The sequence below is a fragment of the Plectropomus leopardus genome, chromosome 23 (assembly GCF_008729295.1).
Source record: "Plectropomus leopardus isolate mb chromosome 23, YSFRI_Pleo_2.0, whole genome shotgun sequence".
Classification (NCBI taxonomy): Eukaryota; Metazoa; Chordata; class Actinopteri; order Perciformes; family Serranidae; genus Plectropomus; species Plectropomus leopardus.
In genome coordinates, this window is record NC_056485.1 from 14,981,124 (window position 1) to 14,994,618 (window position 13,495).

The following is a 13,495-nucleotide window of genomic DNA, read 5'->3' on the forward strand; positions in this document are numbered from 1 at the left end:
AAACAAATGTTTTGTAGTTAAGATAATTTAGGTTTTAAAACATTGTCTGTGTTACACTATAAATTAAATTAAACCTTTCATAGATCATGGAGCGGAGTTGGAAAATAATTTTTACTTGGGGTAAGTCATGTAATATTATACTACACATTTAAGTAAGTGGGAGTGCTCTGTGCAAGGTCCAATATTAAAAAAAAAAAAAAGTTAATTTATTGTAATTTACAGATTAAATTGTGATCTTGAATATATTTTAATTTCTGTTATTTTCCTAAATTTGTAAATTAGTATATTACATTTTGGTATAAAATATGTATTATTTATAAAATTTAAAAAATATATATATATTTAAGCTTCCAGCTAACCTACTATGAAACTGTAAGATGCATGTTAATTGTGTATAAATGAGTTTGATTTCAATGTTCAACTGTATTTGCAGGGTCTATATTTCTCAGTTTGAGGATTTCTCACCAGGCAGGTAAAAAAATATTCATTATTAAAAAGTAGAGGTTAAAGAAATATGAAGATGCAACAATGTAAAAATACAACTTAAAGGGACCGTTACGCCCAAAAACTATATATTTTTTCTCGTGGTGCTGTTTATCAGTCTAGATTGTTTTGGTGTGAGTTGTGAGTGTTAGAGATATCAGTTGTATCTCCAATATAATGGACCCAGATGGCACTTGAATTATGGTGCTCAAAGACAAATGAAATTACAGAAAAATGAATCGCCAAGAGGGAAATACTTAAAAATTATACGATTTTCAAAAATAAATTTAAATATATACGAATATGATAATTCTGACTATAGTTTTTTCCCCAGCCTTTTTTGTCTTATTTTCTATATTTTTTGCTAGCTTTTTAAAAATAATTCGCTAAATCTACTAATTTCCTGCAATTTTGTGTGACATTTCTTACCAAGTTGCTCATTGCCTTTCCATCTCATTTTTGGAGAGAAATTAAAAAGTGATGTTGCTGCAAGTTTCAAAGGTTTAAAAAAAATGCACTGTTAAATTTTACCACTAAAACGCTTTCCTGTGTAATTGTTTTACATGCATTACAGTGCAAACATACTTAATTGAATCTGTGTCACTGTGCTAACTCTGCAGCTAACGTGGCTCTAAGTGGAGTAGCTGCACAGTCTTCATTGTGGAACCCGTTGTATCTACCGAGCTTGGTGATTGATGTTTTTTTTTTTTTTTTCTATGGGTATAAGAGCTGCACGTCCACCCTGATTGAGGACGATCCCTGGTGGAGAGTGGACATGCTGGAGCCTTATGACATCTCAACTATTGTAATCATCCGCAGAACAGATTGCTGCGCTTCTGAGTTAAATGGGGCTGAAATTCGCATCGGTGACTCGCTGGAGAACAATGGCACCAACAATCCCAGGTGATGTAATGAGTTAACACTTTGGGGCAACATCAATTTTTATTGTGCTTCACTAAAAGACACTTTTCACAAGCTAGTAGACACTTTGATATCTGAGCACGATGGTTGAACTTTTTTAAGAAACACATGGAAAAATGTCCTCCAAAGTATATTTAATATTACAGGAATATATATTTCTGTAGATGGTAATTTCTTTTTCTTCCTGTGTTTCTGAAAGAAGTCAAACTAATTTCCTTTTCAAAGGGTTAAACTCGCCTTAAAATAAGACTGGATTCCCATTTTGTTTTCAGCCTTCATGTTCACACCAATATTTTGTCCATATCACATTTTTTTTATAAGGGGTGTGGGGTCATTTAGTCCTGTTTTTCCCAAACCAATGAAGTTGCCAGTAGCTGTAAACTTGTCATGTTGGTTGGAGAAATAATGCTGTTTTAAGGTTTTTCTCTTCTGTTATTTGACTGACAACAGCCTGTACAGATGTTGTTTTTCTTCCAGTACTATCTGTATTTTTCTCAATATTGCCAAGTTACTGGGCAAGTTTGTCATACATACATGTAGATACTTTAAGACTATACCCAATGTGAACCGCTGGAAGAGTTAAAACTTAAGTGTAGATTGTTAAAACTTGTTGAAGACCAAAACAAAACCCTCTTAAGTTGATTTAATTTCTAACTGTATTCAATTCAATTTAAGATAGCCCTATTTTTTTTTAATTTGTATGTTATGATTATATCTTTAATTTTTGTCATGTTTATCATTTTGTATCTTGTTTTATCTTGGTTTTCGCAGCCTGAGACAAGCTATATGATATAGCTGAAGAACAAGACTTAAAAAAAAAAAAAATCTGTTTTCCTCTCCTCCTCATTCTGCTTCAGATGTGCAATCATTACTGTGACCAGTAACGCTGTCATGAACTTCCACTGCAGCCAGATGAGAGGACGCTACGTCATCATCCTCCTGCCTGGGTCAAACAGGAGACTTCAGCTTTGTGAGGTCAAAGTGTATGCTGCTAGCAACATTACAGGAGGTAACACTAAACAATGGCATCTAAGGCCAGTTGAATTTAATCAGTCATTCAATCATAAAGAAAAAAAAGTTTCTGTGACGTTTAACTGCTTCAAGACACATCTAAAACACAAATAGGGCATGGCTTAATACCGATAATATTAAACATGAGTACAAAATTCACCTTCATTACAGCACAAGAGTACATCAGGTGGAACTTTCCGTGAGTTTGGTTTGTTTTTTTTCCTCAGCAGCAGTTTGTCACTTAATCTGTTGATCCATTCACAGCTGATTAGATCACATTAATGGATTAAATGGGCTGTTTACAGATATTTGTAAGTGAAAGCAAACTTTTACACCCAGCAGATTGAACATTTAAGCTTCATTTTCAATGCGCCTAATGTTTTTTTGCGCTGTCTCGGTCCCAAGTATGCTCTAAATAAACAATAATATATGTTTACATCCCACTAGCACTCCTAATTAACAGTCCAGCTCCAAATATCTATTCATGGCAGCAGATGTTTTAGCTGTTGTGGCCTGCCACAAATTAATGAATGTGTAGGACACCCTGTACAGTATTTTTCTATGAGATAGTGTAGTTGAAGAACCACCACTGATAAATAAACATAAATGTGAGATTCAACAACACAATGTAAAGTCAGAGGCATTTTGTTATTTGTTTGTTGTGTTTTGATGAAAAATTGAGACCAATAATCAATTAGTTACATGCCTTCATTTTGTTGTAAAATTCATTTTCTGACTTGAATTTTACAATGTTTTTAAGCTTATCATTAAGTGCTTTTCTGTGTTTTTGAAAAAATGTATTTTGCTTTCCTAACATTGATATTTGTTATTGTGCTAACTCTCCAGCTAACGTGGCTCTGGGTGGAGTGGCTGCACAGTCTTCATTTTGGGACCACTGGCAAACACCAAACATGGCGATTGATGGCAAACCTTATGCAAACTATATGCAAGGGAGCTGTGTTTCCACTTATTTTCAGAAGGACCCCTGGTGGAGGTTGGACCTGCGGGGTGTCTATGACATCATATCCATTGAAATCATCCGAAGAGTCGATTGCTGCATTTATGAGCTAGACGGGGCTGATATCCGCATTGGTGACTCGCTGGAGAACAATGGCAACAACAATCCCAGGTGATGCAATGGGTTGCACTCACCTGATAATGATACTTGCAAAGACTGAACTTTAAATGTTGGTTGAAGAAATGTGCTGCTGTTTTAAAAGTTTATACATCTTTAATGGGTATAATAAGCCTTTACTCTTGTATTATTTGTCTATTTCCCCTCCTCTTTCCATAGGTGTGCCGTCATAACCGTGAGCAGTAGCGTTACCATGACCTTCAATTGCAACAAGATGAGAGGACGCTACGTCAACATTTTCCACCCTGGAGTAGCAAAAATAGTTCAGCTTTGTGAGCTCAAAGTGTACGCCACTACCCAAATTACAGGAGGTAACTCGACACTGAACAATGAAATCTAATGTTGATTAAATTATGCAGCAATTCTTGTGTGAAGAAAGTTGAAATTGAAAAATATCAATGCTAAGCATTTCTTTTGAGTTAAAATAAATGTATTTATTTATCCTGTAGTACTTACGTTTTAGAAATTATAATCAGAAATGTTCAGAGATGTCAACATTAATTACATCTAACTGATAATAACTGAAGTGATGTATGTGAAAAGTAATACATTTGAAATAATGACTGCAACATAAAACACTTAACGGACACATAAAGGTAAATTTGTGAATTCATTGCAATCCAGAAAGTATACAGCTTTTCTTCTAGAATTCAAATCTTTACCAAACCATATTTACAAAATAATAGTATGTGTATAGTTTCATTTTGCAAATCAAAAATAATGCTATATCTGTAGACGTTTTAATCAATTTAAGATAATTAGATCAATCATAGTGTGTTTATGTCATCCTTACTTTAAAATTAGATTTGTTGAAAAACTAGAAATGTTTTTGGGGGATTTTAGCCACACTAAAGACTCGATATAGGGATAGAAATGTTCTTCTGATGGACTTTTATAAAGTACTAATATCAGGTCAGATTTTCTATTTGTCTAATACTTTGGTTAATTGTCTGATAGTTTGGTTTGCTTTACAATTGGCATTACAGCCTCAAAGAGCCACCGGCATGGCTGTAGACCCATTGTCTTGTTTGACTGTAATGTTAAAGGACGACCAACCCTGTGGTTTTCCAAATTAATCCTTTACTTGTTAATTTTAATTATTTGTTTTACAATTGTCCTCATAACACTCCTGCCAGATAACGTGGCGCTGAGAGGAGTAGCTATGCAGTCTGCACCACCGGCTTCTGCAGCAGCCGCTCCACTCATGGCCATTGATGAGCACCCTGGGCCGAGCTACGCAAATGAAACATGCGCCTCCGTCCCACTGCAAGACAACCCCTGGTGGCAACTGGACCTGAGAAGTATCTACCGCATAACTGCTGTGTCTATCATCAGCAACGGAAACTCTGAGGAGCTGAACGGTGCTGAGGTCCGCATCGGGCTCAGGAATGACACCAGCAACCAGAGGTGATATTAACAGGAACGAAAGAGTACTTACTTGATGTAGTTGCACATATACTTATCAGCCACTTTGATTTTCTCTTTTGTTTCTTACTTATACCTCCTCCTCCTGCCAGGTGTGCCGTCATCTCCATTTCTGAGGGACAGCTCAAATACGACTACCAGTGTGGAGTAATGGAAGGTCGCTTCGTCCATGTTGTTCTTCCGGGACTTAAGAAGACTTTGACTATTTGTGAAGTACTGGTTTATGGCACTGTGCTTGGTAAGCTCCACACACCATGACAAATGAAAATGTTCCTGCCAAAATCAAAATAGGTTTCTATTTAAGAGTGTTGCGATCCGAGCAGCAATGTTAATTTTGGCAGCTAATTTAGCTTTAGTGTTAGTATTTATTCCAAAATCCTTACTGGTTTTAGGCAAATTTTAGTTGTTTTTATCCTTTATAGTTTTAGTCAACATTTTATCAGTGACACAACAAAATGACAGCCTGCAGTATTTTCTTTTAGTCAAAATGTTTTTTTCCCTCTTTAAACTAATTCAATTAGGCTAACACAGGTGACAGGTTGCACAAGTGTTGAATTTTAATTTAGACATTTTTTTCTACAAGTACAAAATATTTCTACACATTTACAAACTAGTATTTCTCCAGTAGAGCATTTGTAAGGTTTAGAGGATTATTTATGAGTACACACTTACTAATCATCATTTGAAAAGCTCAAAATCTCTCTACTTATGGTATCAACAACTTTTAGACCACAAATAAGTAATAAGTAATTTGAGACAACTGATTTATACCCAGGTTCACTGTAAATCCAGACTTATCAATCTCACTGTAAAAAGCAACATAAATAATTTTATTTCAGCCTGAATTCTTTCTAAATCCGCAAAATTTATTGGGTGGTTTAAACTTGTGCTCTCAGAGTCTTACCTTTAATTATTTCCTCACTGACTGCTTCCTGTATTGTAACATTGCAATAATATAGCCTGCTATAAATAACAAGTTACATTTTTTTTCAATGTTTTTATCATCAACATGATAGAATAATGTGTGTTACCATTAGTAAACACACACACAAACAATGTATATCCACTTAAATCTCTTGATTAAAGAACTTTAGTAACCTGTGTAAATCCTGTCTAAACTGACAGATGGCAGCAAAATACAACTTTTGAGCCTGCTGTTAAGTTGCTCTTAAAAAATCAGATACACAAATGCACAAGATGCAGGTGAGCAAAACAAGATGAATATTATGTAACTTGCTTTGATTGTGTTGCCAAAAGCCTGGAATTGAACAAGCTTTATGTGTTCTTACTTAAAAAACAACACCACAAAGCTATTTCCAACCAGCAACGATGTAAAACGTCAGTCAATTTCAGTTCAATTTTTGCAATTTTTTTTCCTAATTTCCCATCAACATAAAATCTTGATATAGACCAAAAAAAAACTGTGTTTATTGTCCACTATTTTCCATTACAAGCTCACATCAATGCCTCTTTGGCTTTTTCTTACACCCCTGTACTCAAAACAACCCAAAACATATACTATGTATCTTTCTTACACCTTTTTTCCCTGCTAGAAAATGTTGCTTTGAGAGGAGTAGCTTTTCAGTCTTCTTTGAGAACGAAAACTAGTGGGGAAGCCAGCAAAGTTATCGATGGCCGTCAGTTTGAGACCTGCAGCAAAACTAAAGACGAACCCGGCCAGTGGGTGACGGTGGATCTACTGGTTCCATACAATGTAACTCTGATCCAGCTTGCCTACCTTGAGGACTGCTACCATAGTGATGATGTCCAAGTGGACAACAAAAGGTAAATGTATAATAGGACAAAGTTGGACAAATGCATCCCTCACATTTGAAGTGGAGACTGTCCCTCCAAGAAAATCTGCGGCATCAGCTCTGCAGTTGCATTGCAAAAATCACTATTTAAATGTGGAAACAAAGTCCCGATCTGGCGGCTCACCTCATAACCACAATGCACTTTTTGCATTTTCTCTGTGACCATTTTCGGGACACATCGTCACTTTCTGTCCAATGTCTAGAAAAGCAACAAAGTCTGCAGAAGGAGGAGGTTCGGGTGGATAGACAGGCTCAACAAAATATGGGAGAATTTACAAGACTACAGTACATACTTTGGAGTTTGACCATGTTACACATTACCTCAATATTTTGGGAGTTTTGTTAAAGTCATCTGCTGGGTTTTTGGAAGATAATACTGTAGATATTTTATAATCTAAAAAATAAATACTTCGATTTCAAAGGCAAATCAAGAAGGGCCAAGCTTAACTTCTCTGTTTTTTTTATGTCTATTTCAGCTGTAAGGCCATCCCCAGTAGATCACAATCTCTGGTAACTCTGGATTGCGGAGGGGTTGTGGGTCGCTATGTGACTGTGATGCATCCAGAGGAACCACCGCCTCTGTGTGAGGTGGAGGTCTATAGCACTTGGGAAAATCTTGAAAACATATTCCCTCAGAGCCCCCTGCCCCATGGTAAGCAGATAATACAATTTTACTAAATCCTTTTAATGCAAAATCCAACCGGACATGGAAGGTCATCTCATTTGCAGATGATACTGTCATTTACATGATTACCTTGTTAAAACAACAGTCCTTGTTGATAAAACTTACTGCCAAGTCAAATGTGCTGGTGTTGGCTGAGTCCATGTTGAGGGTGTGTTTTCCTTTCATGAATGCAAATTGGCATTTCAAATGACAGATTTTCAGATTTTCGCCTTTTTTTCTCGTTTTTGGCAGTGTGTAAAGGTGCTAGATTGTAACAGTCTTTTACAGTCTTTTACATGTTAACTCTGTACATGGATGCACTGCTGTAAGACTAATGCAACACAAGCCAACGTTTGATATTTTTAGATACAATTTAAATTATACTATTATTTTCTATCTATTAGGTCAGCTGTTCCTAGAGGTCAGGTGAATGCCGCTAAAAATTTGGGTTGTGACTTAAAAACACGATGAGGTTGTCACAGCACATTGTAATTGCATCCAACTTGAGGCATGTTTTCGCTTTAATGTTAACATTTGACATTAGGTGACTCCACTACTCCAGACTTAATACAGAGGTTTTTGATCCACATTTGCCACTGTAAATCCGTGAATTTTTTTCACATCTCTCATTTACGTCCTACTCGTTTCGGGAATTAAAATGGTTGGTTTTTCCCAATTTGATAAATTGGTATAGCTATAAACGGCACAAATAATAGGCAGTTGTGCAGTGTCAGCAGTTTTTGGGTACATTGATGTATGACGTCATATGCAAAGAAACCATTGTAGACTTGCAACAGGTGAGTACTAGTCCTTCATACCAACATCATGCATTAACAAATAAAGTAAATCATGAGTTTACATCTACCAACAGATTACTGCCCTTCCTGTAGCCGTGAGTACATTCTCATTCATGAAGAACCTAAAACATGGTTTGAAGCCCAGACCTACTGCAGAGAGAAGTTCACTGACCTGGCCACCATCAACAACGCTCAGGACATAAACAGGGTCGTTGACAAAATGGAGAATAACTTCACCGACTTTTGGATTGGGTTGTATGAAGATGTTTTAACCTGGAGGTGGTCTCTTTTAGATGAGGGTTACTATGGAGATGGTGAAGCTGGTTTCAGGAACTGGAGTGATGCTGAACACAGCAATGAGAGCGGCATCCAGCATTGTGCTGGCATAAACCACACCGGTGAATGGATAGACCTGAACTGTGACTTACTTCACTACTTCTTATGCGTTGATGGTAATATTATGGAAAATACTATTTGTGTGTTAACAGAGTTTAAGTAGTTGATGTGGTGTTCTCTACTGTCTTTAAAAACTTAACTGTTTTTGCATGTTTTATAGCAACTACAAATCTTGGCTAGCCTAAAGGGACAGTTCACCCCAAAATCAAAAATGCATATTTTTCCTCAACCTGCAGTGTTATTTAGTAGTCTAGATTGTTATATATATTGGCCATAGAGATTCTCCCTTCTCTTAAATATAATTGAACTAATTCGGAATGCAAATAATGGAATGGATTAATGAAAATAAGAAAAAATTAACAGTTATGTGCTTTTCTAGAAATTATGACCTGGTTACTCAAAATAATCCAAAGACCTGGTTGTAAAGAGTTTAATGTAGCGACTATTTTCTGTTAATGAACGTCTATTTCTATTTAGGAATGTCTCATTGTTTTCTCCTGCCAGGAACAATTGACTCTCTTAATGATGAATATTTCTGTGTTCACAGGCAGACACGGTGCACCAGAAACAAAGATTCTTGTGAAAACAGCAATGAAATGGACCGATGCTCAGCGCTACTGCAGGAAGCACCACACGGACTTGCTCAGCGTGAGGAACGAGGCTGAGAACCAGGAAATCCAGAGCATGGTACCGGGAGGGACGCTGGCTTGGATTGGCCTGTTTGTGGACTCCTGGAAGTGGTCAGATGGGAGTTACTCTTCGTTCAGATACTGGTCTGATGAGCCACACAACAGCTCAGGAGATGGTCTGAATTGTGCGTACGTCTCCACCAGAAAATGGAGCATAAGGTCCTGCGACACCAAATCTATGTTTCTCTGCTACTGTGAGTGCAAAACTCATTCTGTTCTTTAAAAGCTGGTCAACTGTGATGCTTCTACAACTGTAGTCAAAGGACTGAAACATGCTTAACATTGATTCAGCCAGGCAAAGACATCAGCAGCTATTTTTCTATTTTTCAGACTTCAGGAAAAGAGCTGTTTTGAGAATCAGCACTGACTTTGACATGAGTGAGCCAGTCATCCAACAACAAATCTTGAGCCAGGTGAGAAAAAGAACTGATTTATTTTATTTGTGCATTCGCAAAGGTGTACTCCCTTAGTAATGAATAGTTTATAAGAGCTACACTGAATTGTATCGAAACCATTATTTATTAAAGTTAAGTTAACTCATTTGTCTGTATACTTCCCAGCTGGAGGCGGAGATGAAAAAAAAGGGCATCAGTGATTTTAAGATCAGCTGGATAATGACCAGACAAATTTCACACACTGAGACATCACAGTAAGAATTTATAGTTAATTTTCTTTTCATTGAAGTCACTTTATAGTTGTCCCTTTTGTATGTATTCATGTTTCAACAGACCTTTATTAGATGTTTAATTCAAACTGAAATTCAATTTTTGAGCAGGGCAATACTTTAATGATACAGCAGCTATCTTGCATCTGTTCGCCTTTTTTCAAAAAGAAGATGAAGTTGTTTTTTTTTTAACATATTAATGTAGAAAGTGTCGAAAACTTAATTTTTTTTTCTGTTTGGCAAGTATAGTTTATAAATGCACAAGACAAATGAAATAAGTTGCGATTTCTTAGCAAGTTCTTAGTTTCAGTTAGACTTACTAATACTTGTTTACTTGTCTTTTTTATAGGCTTAAAAATGTTGTTTGTCCACTAAGTAACCTTATTTTTTTTTAAGATTACTTTTGGGGTGTTTTCCCTTTATTTGACAGGATAGATAATAGCGTAAAGGGGATGACATGCAGCCAAGGACCGCAAGCTGGAGTCAAACCTGTGGCCACTGTGACATAGCCTTTTGTACAAGTGAGCTACTGTGTATAACCTTTTTGTGTTTTCTCCTTTCTGTAAAATGCTTTGTAACTAGTTCTTTTTTTGGAAAATCCTGTATAAATAGTGTTTGTCACACTGCACACTGGCCTGTTTGTAGAACATGGCCGACATGAGAAAAACAGTAACTTGTTTTGGCATTGCAGTTAATGGGAAAGTGTTTTTGGGCCCTAGGGCATCATGTGTCAGACTTGGGAATTGTAATTCCCCTGTTTGGTCACTACGAAAAATTGGCTTTAGAGCCCGGCACACTTCCTCTTCATCTTCATCTTCACAGCCGCCCTTCACTCTTCTGTTCTACATGTTTACCTGTGGAGGGACTCAGACAACAGTGTGTGTGTGCTTTTTTTTTCCAAGAGGTGTTTGCTACCTGAGGGAGGTGAAACATGAGCCCCGCTACTCTTACTGGACTGATGTTGAACAACATGGACTATAGTGTGCACCGGAAGAAATAAATGAGAAAAACAGTGTAAGGTGACAAGAGATTGTAAACAAAAGCAGTATTTTTAACCTCTTCTTTTGAATGTATTCTACATAACTGGATGCAAAGTTTGTTTTTAAATATGCAGGATTTAGTGGCACCTAGTGGTGAGTTTCCAAATTACAACCAACTGAAGCTTGTCCAAGAGGTCAAAGGTCAACTTCACTGTGACATTATAATATTCTGCATAAAATACCTTTCTGGCCATTACTCAATGTCATACCTCAGGAACAGAAGGGGAGACAGTTGGTCAGATACTGAGCTGCTGACGCTGATCTTGAAACTAGAGGACTGTATGGATCTCCTGTGCTGCTGAGGGGGAAGAGGTGTATGAAGCATTCATGTTTTCATAGATGTGAATGTAAACTGTAACCACAACTTTTTTTGAAGATTTAATAACAAAATGTAAACAGTCTAAACTCTGTTGTATCTATTCATATTTTTCATGTCATGTTATTTTTGTAAGTGCTTAAATGTAACATAATGTTTAACATCAATGAAGCTAATGCACAATCACTAAAACACTTTAATATGTTTTTCTTGTAAAGTGTTGTTTTTAGTTTAATCATGTAGTTTAGAATTTAGGAATAAGCTTGGTAAGACTTGAAACGACACTGCTGACAGACAACACAAACACAAAGGTGGGCAACCAAACAAGCTTGTTTAACCACCTGAAGCCCAAGTAAACAAATCTGCTTGCGTGTCCCCCTCACTGCTGGTCGACTTTTGCATGAAATGACAGAAATTTCCATGATTGTTCCCGACACATAACCTGAGCCTCCAAACAGAGTTGACTGTAGAAAGTTTCATCAACAAGAGAGGTAAGTCCATGTTAAAACTATACCGTATGTTCTTGCATTTGTCAATATGGGACCGATATATCTATATTTTTTAATGCAATATGCATTTTATGATGCGCTTTATGCTGAAAAATAAACTGCATAGTATCATTTTTTTATCTTCTGGCTCACAGATTAAATGGTGTGGCTACAACGTGCTATGCCCTTTTTTGGTAAGCACAATAAATTAGCAGCATCTATTTTTTATACTATTGACTGTAATGGTTGTTAAAATATTGAAATAACACTATTTTTTTTTTGCTTTTTTTTCACAGGGATTCTCCTTTTGTTTCAGATGACCACAGCTGCTCAGAGTGAGTTCCAGTTCAGGACCAACATTAATTTTACATTTTGAAACATTTCTTATTGTTAATGTGTGTGACAAAATGCAAATTCTTTAAGAATTACACACAGAGATGTGAAGGCTTTTTGAAAATAAAGGTGTTTAAACAAAGGAGTTTAAAGGGCATTGCTAAAGAATATGAAAACACTGGTCTTCTTACATGCATCTGAATGGTCTTCTTAAAGAGCAAAATAGCCTACAAAAATTTTCATTCTTGTGAATGCGATATCTCAGGATCACCTGGATGGAAATTTTTGAAATTTGGCACAAACATGGAATTCTAGTTTTGATACAGCTTGTATGTTTCTGCTCTGCTTCCCTTTCTTCTTTTAAAAAAATGTCCAAACTTCTGCCCAAAGTACGTCAGCAGTACCACCACATCAATAACGCCCTGACCTGGTATGAGGCTCGGAGCTTCTGCAGAGTCAAGTACGCCGACCTTGCTACTGTGAACAACATGGCAGACATGAACGAACTGGTGCAGACGCTGAGCAATCATCCAGCATACAGCTGGATCGGGCTTAAGAAAGGAACGACTAAGAGATGGATGTGGTCCGATGGCAGAGGCAGGGCGCATTTCACCAAGTGGGCTGACGGTGAACCAAACAACGTAGGAGGCTTCGAAGAGTGTGCAGAGATGGCTGAAGGAGGCACGTGGATCGATATAGTGTGTGACGAGGACAAAGGTTTTGTGTGCTATGATCGTGAGTAAATGATACAGCTTGATTTTTGCAGCAGATGTACAGTGATAAAAAAACTGATTTGATTTAATTTTGCTGCCATCACCCTGTCTTTTTCCTCAGGCCTGCCGAATGGAAACCCAGCATATGTGTTTTACTCAGAGAAGAAAAACTGGGTGAACAGTCAAGAGCTGTGCAGGAGTCGGCACACTGACATGGCCTATGCAAGCACAGATGAAGATAACTCATTGATTGCCAATGTAGCCACAACATCAGATGAAAACAAAGTGTGGACCGGGCTGTTCAAAGATGCCTGGGTGTGGTCGGATGGAAAAGAAACCTCCTTCAGGTACTGGCTGAGTGGCTCACAGTCTTGGGGAGACTGTGCATCTGCTGCGATGTCAGAGAAGGGACGCTGGATCGGAGCTAATTGTGAGGGCAAGGTCACGTTTGTCTGTCAGGGGGGTGAGTAATTGAAATGCAAAACTGCAAGATAAATCTCTTAAATTATCTTCCTTTAATGCTTTTTTAAAATTTTATCCTTTTGTAAAAGCTGCTATTTTATATTTGCTATTTTTTGTTTTTTGTTGCAAAATTATATTGTGCAA

General features: G+C 37.0%; 2 protein-coding genes across 2 annotated transcripts; both read left to right on the plus strand.

Annotated features, from left to right (window-relative positions):
* The first annotated feature begins 86 nt into the window (after window positions 1-86).
* Window positions 87-2,687, plus strand: LOC121962435 (fucolectin-5-like). The gene is made up of 4 exons (XM_042512691.1): window positions 87-120; window positions 1,104-1,386; window positions 2,262-2,413; window positions 2,680-2,687. Exons 1-4 carry the CDS (start codon window positions 87-89, stop codon window positions 2,685-2,687), a joined length of 477 nt encoding a protein of 158 aa, XP_042368625.1.
* A 639-nt stretch (window positions 2,688-3,326) lies between these two features.
* On the plus strand, window positions 3,327-7,728 carry LOC121962436. The gene is made up of 7 exons (XM_042512692.1): window positions 3,327-3,544; window positions 3,710-3,861; window positions 4,687-4,957; window positions 5,068-5,213; window positions 6,529-6,760; window positions 7,266-7,441; window positions 7,706-7,728. The coding sequence occupies exons 1-7, from the start codon at window positions 3,327-3,329 to the stop codon at window positions 7,726-7,728; spliced, it is 1,218 nt and encodes a 405-aa protein (XP_042368626.1).
* Window positions 7,729-13,495: the final 5,767 nt, after the last annotated feature.